Source organism: Pistacia vera, unplaced genomic scaffold (assembly GCF_008641045.1).
Source record: "Pistacia vera cultivar Batoury unplaced genomic scaffold, PisVer_v2 Contig646, whole genome shotgun sequence".
NCBI classification, from domain to species: domain Eukaryota; kingdom Viridiplantae; phylum Streptophyta; class Magnoliopsida; order Sapindales; family Anacardiaceae; genus Pistacia; species Pistacia vera.
Window position 1 is genome coordinate 282,654 of NW_022196497.1, and position 20,115 is coordinate 302,768.

At 27.3% G+C, this 20,115-nt stretch overlaps 1 protein-coding gene across 1 annotated transcript; it reads left to right on the forward strand.

Moving 5' to 3' along the window:
* Positions 1 to 15,040: 15,040 nt before the first annotated feature.
* LOC116111623 (transcription factor bHLH143-like) lies at positions 15,041 to 18,896 on the forward strand. The gene is made up of 4 exons (XM_031397781.1): positions 15,041 to 15,120; positions 15,830 to 16,435; positions 16,592 to 16,755; positions 16,863 to 18,896. The coding sequence occupies exon 4, from the start codon at positions 16,880 to 16,882 to the stop codon at positions 17,951 to 17,953; it is 1,074 nt and encodes a 357-aa protein (XP_031253641.1). The 5' UTR covers positions 15,041 to 15,120; positions 15,830 to 16,435; positions 16,592 to 16,755; positions 16,863 to 16,879; the 3' UTR covers positions 17,954 to 18,896.
* The last annotated feature ends 1,219 nt before the right edge of the window (positions 18,897 to 20,115 follow it).

Genomic DNA, 20,115 nt, shown 5'->3' on the forward strand with positions numbered 1-20,115 from the left:
TGATAAACTTAATAAATTTAATTACTAGTTATATCATACTTAATCATTATAACATACATTATATTTAAATGATTATTAATATTATAATTTTATAGCATTACTTAATTATGATTTAGTATAATTAATTATAGCATTACATTAATTAATTACTACTTAATTAATTGACTTTAAGTATAACATAATTAATAGTTAATTAATTGACTTATAATTATTATAGCATTACGTTATAGATTTATATGTATATACTTATATCAATTATAACATTTTTATTATAAACATTAATACAAACTTAATTAAATGATTAAAAATTTAATTAATTATAATATTACATTAAAATTTATATAGTATATATTTAATATTATTCACTATACAATTACATTAAAGTATGATTATATATTATTATACATTACATAACATTAAATAATTAATAATACTAATTGATAGTCTTATATTATAAAATATTAGTAATTACTAATTTACTACATAAACATTAGCATAATACTAATTAAAGAAAGAAAATTTAATTAATTATAACATTACCTTATAAACATTCATTATAAACATAATTAAGCTTACATTATAGTTAAATAATTACTCAATTAAATTATAATATTATAATATACATTATATATTATATCACTACTAATTATAGCATATATAGTTAAATGATTACTAATACATAATTAGTTATGAATTTAACATTACATTAAAACATTAGTAATTTAGTAATTTATATATTATTACATTACTTAATTAAATTAACGTTAAAAATTTAATTAATTATAACATTACTTATATTTTTAATATATTACTTAATCAATTATAACATTTCATTATAAACATTAGTATATTAATCAAATGATTTGAAATTTAATTATTATAATATATTACAGATCTATAGTAGATTACTTAATTCATTATAGCATTACTTATACTATTATAGTATATGACATATAATTAATATAACATTACATAATTAAATGATTACTTAATTGATTATGAGTTATGATATATGTTTTAAACATTAGTAATTACTAATTTACTACATAAACATTACACATACTTAATTAAATGATAAGATTTAATTAATTATAACATTAATTATAAACCATTTCATTATAAACATTAATTAAACATTACATTATAGTTAAATAATTACTCAATTAAATTATAATATTATTATATTACATTATATATTATGATCACTTACTTAATTATAGCATTACATGGTTAAATGATTACATAATTACTTAATGTTTATGAATTTAAACATTACATTATAAACATTAGTACATTATACTATATTATTATATTACTTAATTAAACGATTAAAAATTAATTAATTATAACATTACCTTATATATTTATAATATGATTACTTAATCATTATAACATTCCATTTAAACATTAGTATTTAACAATGATTGAAACTTAATTAATTAAATATTAAATTATAGATTTTATAGATCATTACTTAATTCATTATAACATTACATTATACTATTAAGTATGATCATATAATTAACATAACATTACATAATTAAATGTTACTTATTGATTATAAGTTATGATATTTATATTACACTTAGTAATTACTAATTTTACATAAAACTTTAGCCACTATTTTAATTAATTAAGAAATTTAATTATTATACATACCTTATACCTTTCATTATACACATTAATTAGCTTAAATTATAGTTAAATAATAACTCAAATAATTATAATTATTATTATGTTACATTATATATTATGATCACATCTAATTATACATTACATATTAAATGATTCATAATACATAATTAGTTATGAATTTATAACATTACTTATAAATTTAGTAATTTACTATTTACTATATTATTACATTACTTAATTAAACGATTAAAAATTTAATTAATTAATACATTACTTATATATTTATAATATGATTACTAATCAATTATAACATTCCATTATAAACATTAGTAATTAATCAAATGATTTAAAATTTAATTATATAATATTAAATTATAGATTTATGTATGATACTTAATTCATTATAACATTACATTACTATTATAGTATGATCAATAATTATATAACATACTAATTAAATAATTACTTAATGATTATGAGTTATGATATTAGTTTTAAACATTAGTAATTACTAATTTACTACATACATTAGCAATATACTTTAAATGATAGAAATTGTAATTATTAACAACATTACTTAAAACATTTCATTAAACATTAATTAAGCATTATATTAGTAGTTAATAATTACTCAATTAATATAATATTATTTATTACATTATTTATGATCACTTATTAATTATAGCATTATATAGTTAAATGATCACTAATTACTCAATTATTTATGAATTTATAACTTACATTATATTAGTAATTTACTATATATTACATATCTATTACTTACTTAAACGATTAAAATTTAATTAATTTAACATTACCTTATATATTTATAATAGGATTACTTAATCAATTATAACATTCCATTATAAACATTAGTATATAATTAATGATTTGACTTTAATTAATTATAATATTAAATTATAGATTTATAGTATGATTACTTAATTCATTATACATTACATTATACTTTATAGTATGATCATATAATAATATAACATTATATAATTAAATGATTACTTAATTGATTATGACATTGTATTATAAACATTAGTAATTTACTAATTTACACAATACTTAATCAAATTATTATAATTTTAATTATAACATTATATTATAAATTTATGATATGATTATTTAATTAATTATAACATTTTATTATAAACAATATTACATACTAATTAAATGATTAACAATTAATTAATATAATGTTCTTATATTAATAGTATATTACTTAATTAATTATACTTACAATTTACATTGTAGTATGATCACTTAACTAATTAACATTACAATTTACATTGTAGTATGATCATTTATTTAATTATACATTACTAGTTTCTAATATTAAATTTACTAATTGTATTTGATATATTATAAATACCAAATTGACCATTATAACATTAAATTAATAAATTAATAATATTATAATTTATTTTATGTGAATTGTGATGAATAATTGTTTGTGTTTGGATTTGATTGACGAATTTTATGTGAATTGTATGAATTGATTGAATTCAATGTTGCTTAGAGATTACAGGTTATAAGTTTCATGGGACACAAATGAATGAATATGAAAATTTGTTAGGGTTTATTTGAAACTTATAGGTGTTTTTGTTTTTTTATTTTATAACTAATAGGGGGTAATCTATTTTTTACAGGGTCCCTGGAAAGGAACCGGAACCTGCATTTTAGGTTCCGGTTCCTTGAATGAAGAACCTGCACTATGCTGTTCCGGTTCTGTTCCTTTTTTTGGGAACCTGTACTGTGCGGTTCCGGTTCCCCGAAAATGCCAGTTATACCCGGAACCGCTCACCCCTAAATAGGATGTTTATTCACATAACAATTCACAAGAACTCAATATAAACAATTCAATTCAATTAAATAAAATTCTTCTCTCCCAAATATATTTCTCGGGCATACTCCGACTCTCTTCAATTTTCTCTCTTGTCCTCTCAAAGATATCTCTCAGGCATCCTCCAGCTCTCTTCAATTGTCTTTCTTGCCTTCTCAATTCTAACATTTTCCTTGGAACCATTTAAAACTTTTATCTCATCTTAATCTACTTCAACTTTGAACAAAAGTGTCCTATATGTGTTCTTAGGACATCCATTCCAAGAATCATGATCTTTTTCTTCACAAACTCCAACTTCTCAATGAGATATGAATTATTCAATTTGTGGTGTCGAACCTTAAGTTGAGTTCACTCATCTTCAAAGGATCTAATGTAGGGATGGGCGTTTGCCCTGGCCCCGCGGGGATCCGACCCAACCCGACCCGAATGGGGCAGGGAATCCTCGAAAATATCAGGGATAGGGCTGAGGACGGTCCTTAAAAAAATCCCCACCCTTGGGGATGGGTCGGGGGAGGGGATTGTGCAATCCCTGCCCCGGCCCGTCAACCCCACCCTTGTGGAGTCCCACCTTCTTTTATTGAGAATTTTTTTTCTTTGCGAGATTTTATATAAAGTTAGAGTTTAAATTATAGTTTTAAATAATGAATTTAAATTTATGATATTTACTTTTATAATACTTTATAATATTTTGTATTAAATTTATAGAAAAAATAATTTAAACAAGGGAGTCTAATAATTAAATATATGTATTATAATTTAAACAAGAGAGTCTAATAATTAAATATATGTATTATTACTTTGTGCATTTCACAAAATAATAATACATGGCCCAAAAATAAATTTGATTAGATTATTAAAATTTACCAAACCAACATAAGAATATACACAATTGCTTAACGATTTACAAATTACACAAATTCAATTATCTTTGTAATTAATTAATGGATCAATCAAATATAATGTTAAACTTAATCAATGTTGGGAACTTGGGATAACGGGATTTGTCCCTTTCACAAATGGACTAATTTTATTAGTTGTAGATAATGTTTTATTAATTAACTCATCAATTTACCTAGTAAATAATGTTAAGGTTGAATTTAGTTATATTAATTTTATGAAAAATTAATTAATTAACGGGGCTAACTAAGCCTAAGCCTTTATACAATTGAAGAATTAATCAATTTACTTAATAAATTATGTTAAGATTAGATAAAGATACATTCATTTTATGAAAAAATAATTAATTAACTGGGTTGATTAAGCCTAATCGGCTAAGCCTTCGTACAATTAAATAATAATCAACTTATTGAATTTAGTTATATTAATTTTATGAAAAATCAATTAATTAACAGGGCTAACTAAGTCTAAGTCTCTATACAATTGAATAATTAATTAATTTATCTAATAAATTATGTTAAGATTAGATATAGATAAATTTAATTATGTTCGAGAAAAAATTCCCCTGAGGTGAATTTCCCCGCAAAGCCTTGTTCATCGGGCCNATTATATTAACAGGAAAAAAGATGATCTTGAAGATTACTGAGATTGTTTAGAAAATATGTTTGGTTAGTTCGAATAAATTGGTAAATAATATGTTTGGTTGGAAGGATAAATGAGTGGATATGTTATATAAATTACTAAATTGTGCTCCTTTTTAAATATTAATATAATAGTGTTTTTTTTAATTATATTTTGAATCATTTCTTTTAACCCCCTACATTTGAAATTTTACTAAAACACCCAACCATATAAAACTTTAATTTACAACAAAATCACTTCCACCCGCCACTACCAGCAGCCAACCACCATTGTCGACAGCGGGCAAAGCCAAAAATGGCCATGGATCACAAATCCATGGCTGGAAAATAGCTAGATCTATGGCCATTTTATGGCCAAAGATGTGGCCGTGAAACGACCACAGATCTAGCCATGCCATTTCATAACCAAAGATCTAGCCTTTTTACGGACAGATTTGTGGCCGTTTCATGACCACATCTTTGGCCATGAAACGACCATAGAAACACCAGATATGGTTGAAAAAGGCCTTACCAACACACAACCGGCCAGATCCCACTAGTCCTGTACCATTACAGTGACTAACGCTGGTGGCCAGTGGTGGTGAGTCATGACCGGCGGTGGTCTTAGGTGGTTGGGGGTATTTTGTTAACTTTTAAAATTTTTTGTGACTGATGTATTTTAGCTAATTTCTGAAATGTAGGGGCGTTGGAAAATTGTTATTTGGTAGACATTTGAGGGCAATTGTGTCCGAAATGGTTTTTATTAAGGGCAAAATGGGTAGAAAAATCATATTACCTCAGTAATATTTTAATAACACCCCCTAGAAAGGCAATAAAATTACCTCCTATATTACCAACAATAAACACTATTTGCAATAAAAGATTATCGTAATATTTTATTACTTGCAAACCAAATATAGGAATCTTGCAAAATAAACGAAGATTACCCCTGTTATCTTATTTACCCCCAATCCAAATGGCCCCTTTGGGTTAAACATAAATGTCCATAAACTTTATAAAAAGACCGTGTCAACCTTGGTTTAGTAAATATAAAGTTTAGGCACACAAATATAATTTAATAAATTTATATGTAACCGTCCATGTATAGTTAATTTCCTTGCCTAACATAGAAACCATGGCCACCAAAGTCTTCCTTAAAGTCATTTCTTGGAGTAACTTGCATAATCTTTTCCGTTGACATGCGAATATGGAGTGTTGATATTTTATTTCCTTACACAGGAAGATTACACACATTATTATTTAGATATTCCATTTCCTTAAAGTGGTGGTATTGTGTTTCTTATCTAGAGAGATTACAAATATTATGGCAATATTATGTTTCCTTACATAGTTACTGTCTTTTTGTATAAATAGGCTATGTATTCACATAACAATTCACAACAAGTCAATACAAACAATTCAATTCAATTGAATAAAATTCTTCTTTCTCAAAGATATCTCTTGGGCATACTCGGACTCTCTTCAATTGTCTCTCTTGCTCTCTCAAAGAGATCTCCCGGGCATACTCCAACTCTCTTCAATTGCCTTTCTTGCCCTCTCAATTTTGACATGGTATCAAAATCTAGGTTTAGGATAGTGAGTAGCTATTTATATAGTTATATATATGTCTAGGAAAATTCTGTCAACAAGACGATAAATATCTAAGGAGGCTGGGTTTTAAGTGTGATTGTTTGTGACTCCTTAGTGTTTCTTGGGAATTTTCTTGGTCATATTGAATCATTTTCTGTACTTACTACTATCCTAGGTTATTGAGTTTTAACAAGTGGTTTCAAAGCTCTCATCATCTTAATCAAGCTTCCGCTAATCAACCCACTTTAGCCTTAAGTTCTACTTTTGCTTACAAGACACATAGATACTTGGGTTAAATAACCAAACAAGGTCAAACACAATTGCAAAATCCTTTGGTTTACCCAAGTATAAGCGATAGAGTGTTTTTGCTATTTGGGATTTTCCTCTAAGTTGTGGACGGTTTGTCTTGCAGACTTCCAATAGAGATACTAATGTTGGTATAGTTTGTCCTGAGGCAGATAATCTTGCGCACTCATCTAAGCATTTAGAGAGCCTTGAATTGGTAGGTGCTGGTCCTAAAAGAGCTTTGTTTCTAGAATCTAAAAATTTAAAACTGTTAGAATACAAAATCTCTAGTAGGTCAAAGCATTTGAATGGGGCAGATATTGATGTTGTTGTGCCAGATAACATAGTCCAACCACCAAATCATCCTGAGTTAACTCACAATCAAAATCCTCTTGTTAACTCTCCTTCTGGCGACACTTCACAAACATCTTCCCCTATGACTCATGTTGTTCCTTCCTTGGAGATAATCCCTCAGTGACAATCCTCTCGTCTCACTCGACCTCCCATTTGGATAGCTGACTACGTCTATCCAACCATTTTGGCTCCTCATTGGGTACAACTTATCCCACATCTAATGACAGGCAACATTCGCATCTACTATGTAAACTTGGAGTTTATGACTTATACAAACCATAAGCTTGAGGGGTAGTGTTGACATGCAAATATGAAATGTTGATATTCTATTTCTTTACCCATGAAGATTACAAACATTATTAAGAAATATTCCCTTTTCTTACTAGAGTAGTGATATTGTGTTTCCTACCTAGAGAGATGACATATATTATGACAATATTATGTTTCCTTACATAGTTATTGTACTTTTGTATAATAGGATTAGGGTGAGCAGGTAGCGGGTAGACCGGAACCGGGGGTAAGAACCGGAACCGAACCGGAACCTACCCAACCTACACTGTGCGGGTAGGTTCCGGTTCCAATTTTTTGGAAACGTTTGTGCGGTTCCGGTTCCGGTTCTTGCATGTGAAGAACCGGACCGGAACTGGAACCTGTAAAAAGGGTACCCGTTTGGAACCTGTAGGGTACCCGGTTTGAAACTGTTTTGGAACCTGTTTGGAACCTGTTTAGAACCTTTTGGAACCTGTTTTGGAACCTATTTGGAACCTTTTTTGGAACCTGTTTTGGACCGTTTGGAACCTGTTTTGGAACCTGTTTTTGGAACCTTTTAGAACCTATTTTGGAACCTGGACTATAATGAAATATTTGTAAATGTAAATAATGGGGGAGTTCTATTATTTTACATATAAAAAAATTTAAAATAGAAAAAGTTAAATTTTTAGAATACCTAATAAATAATATTGAATACAATTATACTTTTACATATAAATTACACCATATTAAAGCTTTAATATATTATAATACATTAATATTAAAGTTTTGATCAATTAAGTGAATAATTGAATTATATCCAATTAAAAGTGTTTTACATTTTTAATGTTATTAAAGAATTATTTTTGAATAAAATAGTATATTTGATTGAGTAATAATATATTTGTTATTTACTTCAATTATCAAGTTTTAAATATACTATAAAAATTAGTATATTAATTAATATATTATAAATTGATAAACATTAATAAATTTAATTACTAGTTAAATATCATACTTATCAATTATAACATTACATATAGTAATGATTACTTTAATATAATTTAAGCATACTTATTGATTTATAGTATAATTAATTATAGCATTACATTAATTAATTACTTAATTAATTGACTTATAAGTTATAACATAATTAAATGTTAATTAATTGACTTATAATTATTATAGCATTACGTTATAGTTTATAGTATAATTACTTAATCAATTATAACATTTTATTATACATTAATACAAACTTAATTAAATGATTAAAAATTTAATTAATTATAATTATACATTAAAATTTATAGTATGATTACTTAATAGTTATTCACTAACATTACTTAAGTATGATTATAATTAATTATAACATTACATAATTAAATAATTACTTAATTGATTATGTCATATATTATAAATATTAGTAATTCTAATTTACTACAATAACATTAGCATAATACTAATTAAATGATAAGAAATTTAATTATTATAACATACCTTATAAACATTTCATATAAACATTAATAAGCATTACATTATAGTTAATAATTACTCAATTAAATTATAAATTTAATATTCATTATATATATGATCACTACTTATTATAGCATTATATAGTTAAATGATTACATAATTACATAATAGTTATGAATTTTAACATTAATTATAAACATTGTAATTTGTAATTTACTATATTTTACATTACTTAATTAAACGATTAAAAATTTAATAATTATCATTATCTTATATATTTATAATATGATTACTTAATCATTATAACATTTCATTATAAACATTAGTATATAATCAATGATTTGAAATTTAATTAATTATAATATTAATACAGATCTATAGATGATTACTTAATTCATTATAGCATTACTTATACTATTATAGTATGATCATATAATTATATAACATTACATATTAAATGATTACTTATTGATTATGAGTTAGATATTAGTTTTAAACATTAGTAATTACTAATTTACTACATAAACATTAGCCAATACTAATTAAATGAAAGAATTTAATTAATATAACATTAATTATAAAATTATTATAAACATTAATTAAACATTACATTATAGTTAAATAATTACTCTTAAATATAATATTATATATTACATATATATTATGATCACTTACTTAATTATAGCATTACATGGTTAAATGATTACATAATTACTTAATTAGTTATGAATTTATAACATTACATTATAAACATTAGTAATTTACTATTTATTATATACTTAATTAAACGATTAAAAATTTAATTAATTATAACATTACCTTATATATTTTAATTGATTACTTATCTTATAACATTCCATTATAAACATTAGTATATTAATCAAATGATTTGAAACTTAATTAATTATAATATTAAATTATAGATTTATAGTATCATTACTTAATTCATTATAACATTACATTAACTATTATGTATGATCAATAATTAACATAACATTACATAATTAAATATTACTTAATTGATTATAAGTATGTATTATATTTTAAACATTAGTATTACTAATTTACTACATAACTTTAGCACACATATTTAATTAAATGATAAGAAATTTAATTAATTTAACATTACCTTAAACCTTCATTATAAACATTAATTAAGCATTAAATTATAGTTAAATAATTACTCAAATAAATTATAATATTATTATGTTACATTATATATTATGATCACTTACTTATTAAGCATTACAAGTTAAATGATTACATAATTACATAATTAGTTATGAATTATAACATTACATTATAAATATTAGTAATTTACTAATTTTATATTATTACATCTTAATTAAACGATTAAAAATTTAATTAATTATAACATTACTTATTATAAATAGATTACTTAATCAATTATAACATCCATTATAAACATTAGTATATAATCAAATGATTTTAAATTTAATTAATTATAATATAAATTATAGATTTATAGTATGTTACTTAATTCATTATACATTACATTATACTATTTAGTATGATCATATAATTAATATACATTACTAATTAAATAATTACTTAATTGATTATGATTATGAATTTTTTAAACATTAGTAATTACTAATTTACTACATAAACATTAGCACAATACTTAATTAAATGATAAGAAATTTAATTAATTATAACATTACTTATAAACATTTCATATAACATTAATTAAGCATTATATATAGTTAAATAATTACTCAATTAAATTATAATATTATATTTACATTATATTATGATCACTTACTTAATTATAGCATTATATAGTTAATGATCACATAATTACTCAATTAGTTATGAATTTATAACATTACATTATAACATTAGTAATTTACTATACTATTCATTACTTAATTAAACGATTAAAATTTAATTAATTATAACATTACCTTATATATTTATAATATTATTCTTATCAATTATAACATTCCATTATAAACATTAGTATATTATTAATGATTTGAAATTTAATTAATTATAATATTAAATTATAGATTATAGTATGATACTTAATTCTTATAACATTACATTTACTTTATGTATGATCATATAATTAAATAACATTATAAATTAAATGATTACTTAATTGATTAGACATGTATTATAAACATTAGTAATTTACTAATTTCCACAATACTTAATCAAATTATTATAATTTTATATTATAACATTATATTATAAATTTATGATATGATTATTTAATTATTATACATTTTTTATAACAATATTACAATACTTAATTAAATGATTAACAATTTAATTAATTATAATGTTACATTATAATTAAATAGTATATTACTTAATTAATTATAACATTACAATTTACATTGTAGTATGATCACTTAACTAATTATAACATTACAATTTACATTGTATATGATCATTTATTTAATTATAACATTACTAGTTTCTAATATAAATTTACTAAATTGTATTTGATTATTATAATACCAAATTGACCAATTTAACATTAAATTAATAAATTAATAATATTAATATTTATTTTATGTGAATTGATGATAATTGTTTGTGTTTGGATTTTGATTGACGAATTTTATTAATTGTGATGAATTGATTAATTCAAGTGTTGTTAGAATTACAGGTTATAAGTTTCATTGGACACAAATGAATGAATAATGAAATTTGTTAGGGGTGTATTTGTAACTTATAAGGTGTTTTTGTTATTTTTTAAACTAATAGGGGGTAATTAATTTTTTACAGGGTACCCTGGAAAGGAACCGGAACCTGCATTTTAGGTTCCGGTTCCTTGAATTGAAGAACCTGCACTATGCGGTTCCGGTCTGGTTCCTTTTTTTGGGAACCTGTACTGTGCGGTTCCGTTCCCCCGAAAAATGCAGATACCCGAACCGCTCACCCCTAAATAGATGTTTATTCACATAACAATTCACAAGAACTCAATATAAACAATTCAATCAATTAAATAAAATTCTCTCTCCAAATATATTTCTCCATACTCCGACTCTCTTCAATTATCTCCCTTGTCCTCTCAAAGATATCTCTCAGGCATCCTCCAGCTCTCTTCAATTGTCTTTCTTGCCTTCTCAATTCTAACATTTTCCTTGGAACCATTTAAAACTTTTATCTCATCTTAACCTACTTCAACTTTGAACAAAAGTGCCTATATGTTTCTTAGGACATCCTTCCAAGAATCATGATCTTTTCTTCACAAACTCCAACTTCTCAATGAGATATGAATTTTCAATTTGTGGTGTCGAACCTTAAGTTGAGTCACTCATCTTCAAAGGATCTAATGTAGGATGGGCGTTTGCCCTGGCCCCGCGGGATCCGACCCAACCCGACCCGAATGGGGCGGGAATCCTCGAAAATATCAGGGATAGGGCGAGGACGGTCCTTAAAAAAATCCCCACCCTTGGGGATGGGTCGGGGGAGGGATTGTGCAATCCTTGCCCCGGCCCATCACCCCGCCCCTGTGGAGTCCCCCTTCTTTATTGAGAATTTTTTTTCTTTGCGAATTTTATATAAGTTAGAGTTTAAATTATAGTTTTAATAATGAATTAAATTTATGATATTTACTTTTATAATACTTTATATTTTTTGTATTAAATTTATAGAAAATAATTTAAACAAGGGATCTAATAATTAAATATGTTTATAATTAACAGAGAGTCTAAAATTAATATATGTATTATTACTTTGTGCATTTCACAAATAATAATACATGGCCCAAAAATAAATTTGATTAGATTATTAAATTCCAAACCAACATAAGAATATACACAATTGCTTAACGATTTACAAATTACACAAATTCAATTATCTTTGTAATTAATTAATGGTCAATCAAATATATGTTAAACTTAATCAATGTTGGGAACTTGGGATAACGGGATTTGTCCCTTTCACAAATGGACTAATTTTATTAGTTGTAGATTGTTTTATTAATTAATCATCATTTACCTAGTAAATAAGTTAAGGTTGAATTTAGTTATTTAATTTTATAAAAAATTAATTAATTAACGGCTAACTAAGCCTACCCTTTATACAATTGAAGAATTAATCAATTTACTTAATAAATTATGTTAAGATTAGATAAAGATACATTCATTTTTAGAAAAATATAATTAACTGGGTTGATTAAGCCTAATCGGCTAGCCTTCGTACATTAAATAATAATCACTTAATTGAATTTAGTTATATTAATTTTATGAAAAATCAATTATTAACAGGGCTAACTAAGTCTAAGTCTCTAACAATTGAATAATTAATTAATTTATCTAATAAATTATGTAAGATTGATATAGATAAATTTAATTTGTTCGGAAAAAATTCCCTAGGTGAATTTCCCCGCAAGCCTTGTTCATCGGGCCAAGTCGGGGACGTTCATGAGAGTGTGTCCTCGGACAGCGGACGGCCGTCATGGGAGTGATATCGGGGACAGGACGGAGAATAGGATCCCTAGCCCTGACTTGGCCCGCGCCATCCCTAATCTAATGATTTTTCTTCTTCAATGAAACATCTTTTATTCGATTTGTTAGATCTTTACAGAACTTTGATCTCCTATAACTTCTAGGATTTTAGTTTCAGTTGATATTTTGACATCCCCTTAATAGGTTTCCATCAAAAAGTCTCTTACATTTTTTTTTTTTTTCGATGTTTTTGTGCAAGCAACCTTTCAAAAATGGGTAAATCTGCTGGGGGAGAAGTTCGGGTTCATGTCGGTTTGATGCAAATTGATTAGACCTGACAAAAATTGATTCCAAATGGACCAAATTATTGGGCCCCCATTTGGACACGATAGCCTTATACCCGATCTCAACCTAACATGTTTGGTTGAGTTGGGTCGTTCAGGTGCTATAATTTAGGCTGTTTTTTGGGCATAAATGTTTACTTTTAAAAGAAAAAGCCTAGACCAAGGTTAAGGCCAAATTTAATTTTAAAATACTAAGGACTGAAGAAGTTGAATACCCAAAAATTCACTTAAATGTTAAGGTTTTGATATAATTTATTACAAAAGAAAGTGTTTTTAAAAACAAGTAGATATCCTTCTTTCTATTGTAGAGCAGAAAAAAAAAAAAAAAAAAGGAAAAAACCACACAACACACACAAAATAAATTATATAAAACTAGAAATTGCCTAAAACAATTACTTTTCTAATATGTCAAATTTCCTATTCATTATATTTTTTGATCTGCTTCCATAAACACTCTAAAAACAAATCAAAAGTAAAAACGCAAAATTAGGAAAAAACATCTGTCTGATTTATAGGAGTGAGCATCTAAGTGTTCCATTGAATATGTGAACCTATGGATTTTTGAATCTTGGATGAGTTGACTTTGCAAGTGGAGTCAAAGGTAAAGGAAGAACAGAAGGAGATGGCACAAATGATAGTTTAAACCTCAAAGTTTTGATTGATTGGATCAATGGCGAAAGTGAAGAATGAAATTGGATCTAAGACGTTGAGAGGAAGAGAAGGTTGGTTTTAATTCTTAGTTGTCTTATATATATATATATATTTTGTTAAATGGCTATGGATCGGGTCAGGTTGTTCGAGTTTCCCATTCAACCCGACACACGACCCGATAGGATCATGTTGGCACCTAGACAAGATAATGCCAACCTGATGACTATGAAGACCCGACTCAACGCAACAGCCAACAGATTTGAGTAGGTCGGGTCGGGTTACCAGGTTAGTTGACCCGATGCTCACCCGTCGTCTACCACTTCTTTAGCACATCGATAACGTTTTCTGCATGGAAAGAAACCTTTAAATATTTTTTATGGCATCTGTCAAACATTCTTTTTACTGCTCTTGTGTTAATTCTAATTGATCAATTGGTAGAGATAGAAAGGCCTATGCATCAGTGTTTAGTCAAACTAGGGAGGTAAATTCCAGAATCAACGGTAAAGAAACAGTTGACAAAGCGTTAATTTAACCATTGACTAAAGTTAATAGCCTAATAGGAATAATAGCTGTGCTAAAACAGTAAAATAACAGTAAAGGGCAAAAGCGTCACGAAAAGGTCTATATAATCTTAGCATCCTTTTACTTGCTCCTTTACATACAGCTGCCTCAACTTTTCACTGTTCACTTCTCTCTTTGTTTCTTCGAATCTGATCTCATTCTCTTCACTCCTCTTCCTTACTGTAAGTTTATCTTTATTCTCTCTGTTTTTGATCTTATTATTTCTTGCGTTTCTTTTCTTCGTTTTGTTTTATGTGAAAATTTGGAGAAAATAGAAGAGAGAAACGGTAGTTGTTGCGATCTTTTGGTTTATGTTAATTTCTCTTTCGTTTGCTGAGATTGTTTTGGCCTTATTTTTTAAGTTTATGATATTTCTTTTTGTGTTTTATGCTGATTTTGAATTAGTGGATTTATGTTATATTCTTTTAAATTGTTGATCAGTTTTATGAATTGAGGAAACTAGAACATATATCACGATATGCTTTATAGTTTTCATTTTCTTTGTTTTATTTTTTCTTCTTATTTTTCTTGTTGACTAACTTTTATTCATACATCATTATTTTTTATTTTTTGTTTCAACGTATCTGAAAATAATAATCTTGAGATTGGAACTGAAATATAGCATAAAATCAAGGTTACTATCGTTTGGTTTTCTCTATCTTGTTTTTGTATTTTCTTTTGTCGCGGCATGTTATATTGATTTTTTGGAAAGATAAATGTGTCAAGAACATTTTATTTGTAGATTCTGCTTTAGTTCAGCAGAGGATAATTAACAAATTGCTGAGTAGGAATTTTACCTAATGGATTGTTAGTTAGTGAAGAAGATTTGTCTGGTTGAGGAGATTTTGCCTTCGATTAATATATGCCTATTTTTTTTCCTTCTTCTTGCAGGAAATTGGGATATATACATCACCTTAGAGCAAGCTGTAACCGTGGATAAATTAATAGTCCAGAAAAATAAAGCAATATGCCTTGGTTGAGTCTTTCAGTTGATGTTTACCGCAGAGTTGTGCACTTGAATTTATATTGCAGGGTTATTCTGTAAATTTTTTACCCTTTTGTTTGAACCTTAATTCTTAAATCTAGTTTTTGTTGGTTCTTTTTTTAACAATTCATGGGACTCAATCAGTTTTTTGTCCTTTATTGTGATAATTATAGGGTTAGTTAAATCAAGACTGAATCAGATCTATTTTCAAATTTAAACTTCCTTTGTTAGTTTCTGTTCTATCTAATATAGCCTTACGCCTCATAAGTTTAGTTGGGTCTGTTATCAATCTTGCTCGGTTCCATACTTTTACATTGTAGGATATTGGTTTAGTGTCTTTTCCTTTATTCAGAAAAATTGAGTTGATTGTTCAAGGGTGTAAAGAAGTTATGGTGTGCCAAGCAGCCAGTCAGACAAGATTTCGAGCGTTAAAATATGAGAATGGATTTGCTGGAAAACCAACAATTATAGTTAGAGTGATAGCATGCTTTAAACCTATGGAGGATTGCCAGGTTAGTACTTGATATCTTTCCAAAGTTATTGTTTCATTTGATACTTTCTATTTTTAGTAGATTGTTTGCATACAAGCTTTGATAATTAATTTATATTTGTTCCTCTTGTTAATCAAGACACTATTAGTAACACCAATTTTTGTTTCTGTTTTCCAGGCTCAGTATTTTCGTCATTTGCTTAAACCTGTCACGTAGATTAGTCCTACTTCCGTGTTAATACTTTCAAGCTGGAATTCTTAGTTTCATCCTTTTTGTCCTTTGTTCCTGAAATACTATACAAGTAATTGACCATTGCAGATATCAGCACCAGCCATCTTGAGGTAAGTTTACAATATTTTGACAGTTTATCATAGCAAATATGTATCTTTATTCATTCTTCCAGAATTTGTTTTTGAGAAATCATACCTTTTTCTTTTATTATTGACAGGTTATAGTTTTGGTTGGATGGTTAAGGCCCACGAATCTTGGCTTTATTCTCAGCATTCTACTTGGCAATTGCCTGATTTGAATTGCATGAGTGCATCACTAGATCCTGGGCAACCAGAGTGTTTGCCACCATGTATAAATCCTGGTACTTACATGTTTTCTTCTGGAAATACAGCATTGCGAGAATTTGCAGTTCCTGGACTATCAAAATCGAAGACAGAGCAAACATATGGAGCTCATAGGTTGCTTCAAGTTTTGCCCCCTCGGTTCCAGGCTGTGGTTCCTGAGACGTACCCAAATCTCAGTGAAAGGAAATCTGCTTTTGCTTTTGGGCTCAGTGGGGAGGCCAGACCTAATGATATGTTTGGGTCTTCACAGAAGGGATTCTTAGTTTTTGATCAGTCAGGGAATCAAACACGGTTAATTTATAGTTCTGTCTGCCCTTCTGTCTTGAATCCACCTGCTTCTGTGAGAAAACTAAGTTCCTTTTGTGGTTTACATGAGGACCAGGCAATTAAAACGGACCAGTTTACTCCACTGAAGACTGTTTTACATGAAGAATCTGATGACAATAACATTAGTGGTGAAGAGAGTGAGATGCATGAAGACACTGAAGAAATTAATGCCCTACTTCATTCAGATGAAGATAGTGACTGTAGTGAGGATGATGAAGTAAAGAGCACCGATCACTCTCCACTCGCAATTGAAGTAAACAACAAGAAGCGTGGACATATAGTGGAAATTTCAGAAGAAGTTGCTAGCTCTGACAGCCCAAACAAAAGGCAGAAATTGTTCAATGGGGTGTACCGAAAAGCATCACAAACTGACACTGCTTGCTCAGTAAAATTGAAAGGAACCCATGAATATGACAATGACGTAGAATCAAGCTGCGCCAATGACCAGACTCAAAGAGAGGAAGTGGGTTCCATTTTGAGTAACAAACAGTGTAACAAGGATAAGATCTGCAAGACTTTAAGAATTCTGCAGAGTATAATTCCCGGTGTGAAGGGAAAGGATCCATTGTTGGTCCTTGATGAAGCTATAGATTATCTGCAGTCTTTAAAGCTTAAAGCCAATGCTTTAGGGGTGTAACTATCGGTAAGTTGTGCTCTTGTTCTCGTTGAATCCATAATAGTATGTTGTTTAGAAGGTGTAGAGAAGGGTGGAAAGGTATTAACCCAACCATTCTTGGCTTGAATGATTGATGAATTTGAAACCACTACAATAACTTTGGCTTTGTGGGTACTTTTTATCATCTATTTTTACTTTCTTTGTGAAGAGCTGTATGTAATGGGGTAATAAAAGAAAAAGGAAAGAAGAAATGGGATGAAATTACTCTTTCGGGGAAGAAAAAATAGGGTTTTGTTTGTTGACCAGGAATGATTATATTTATAAAGCTTTTTGGTGAGACTTATTAAAGAAAGTCACAAAGATTTGAAGGCATGGGAAGATTGATAGTGGTGGTGGTGGTATGTGTTGTAAAATGAGGAAGCTTTATTAGTAGGTGCATTGAGAACCTCCATGGATTTAGTGCATGCGCGTTAGGTAAACTTGGGACCCGCCTTCCACCTTCTCTTTCCTTATTGATGTTATGCTTTTGTCTTTCCCTTTACCCTAAATCACATCATGTTGGTATTAATCTCTGTAAAGTAAGCAGGAAAAAGGTCTACTGTATGGCCAAAGTGCAGAAGACTTGCGTTTCCATGCTGAATTGTTGGGTCCGGATGATCGAGTAAAAGTTTGTGGGTTTGCTTAACATGTGAAAGCTATGTTACTTGTCGATTATCACCATACTTGTTTATTGTTAATTTATGTGGGTTTTCAATAATTTGAGTGAAGTGTTTTTGCTTTGGCTATTGCCTGTTGTTGTCCTATCCTTTCTATGTTTTGTATGTTTGTATTTGTTCTCAACCAATGTAATGGTGATTCCCTTTATGGGAGAATTGTTGAGTTGGGAATAATGTGTTATTTCTATGAGTTATAGTTGTGATCAAGTTATCTATACATCATAATATGAGTATTAGATTCTGACATATATATTAGTTGTTTTACTGTTGGTAAAAAACTTTTTCTTTAATAAATCGTTTGGTTGTGTTACTTTTCAAGTGTTTTCTTATAGGAAATTATCAGAAAAAGGTTTTATTGTAAAGAAATTAAATGATTTTCTTTATTGGTATAAGATGATTTTTTAACTCAGTAATTTATATTTTTTTTTTTCCTTGAATTGTAATTGAATAATATATATATATATATATTTATTATATTATCATTGGGGTGTTCAGGTCAGTTTGCGTGTTTTTCAACTAATCCTCTAGAGCCTTAGAATTGTCGGTTGGATAAGTGCGTTAATGGTCACCCTTATTAGTGTTTGGGGTTCTATCATCAGGTCATCTAATTGTGGTTTAATTGAATAATATAGAAAATCAAATAAGAGTTTTCAACATAAAATAGCTATTTAAGGCAATATATAATATAAGATTTACACACGACCAATCAATCTAGGAATCTACACAACTTAAGTAGGCCATTTTAACTAAGAGGAAACATAATTATTCCTCTGCAGATTCAGCATCTCTTTTAACAATTCTTTTGATAATATATCATAATACATCAAATATATTTATAATCTCATAGCATCACACTCATGCTATTAAATACATAAAAAAAAAAAAAAAACTTATGATACGTTAAGAATTGCATAACCACATTCTAAAATAATAACATGCTGTATTATTTTACATATTAATCCAATGATTTGCATCATCCACAAGCCAAAGTCAAATACGTAAGATTCTATTTTTTTTTTAAATAATTGAAGTCTAATATTTTAATAATGAAATTAGAAGACAGGAAAATAATACATTACATTGTTTTGGGCTATTCTACCATGCACTAAAAAAAGCAGAATACTTGCTTTTTTAAGCCTTATATAGGCTTTATGTTTTTGGCTGTTTCTTAACTGTTTGTATTTGATTGGTAGAAAGTGGAGAAAAAATTATGTAAGATAAAGTCTCAATTGCAACGGAAGCTTACTTTTAAAAGTGATGTACGTGTTATTTACTGTTCTTCATCTAAATAATACAGTCCCCATTATTCCTTTAATCTTTGCCTAATTAGATGATTACTCATAATTAACATAATAAACTAATTAGAATCATGTTTTCGAATATATATATATTACTTAATCATATGAGCTAATTAAAGAAGAAGGTTTAAAAAGAAATTTGCAATCAGAGGATATTGTGAAGATATGA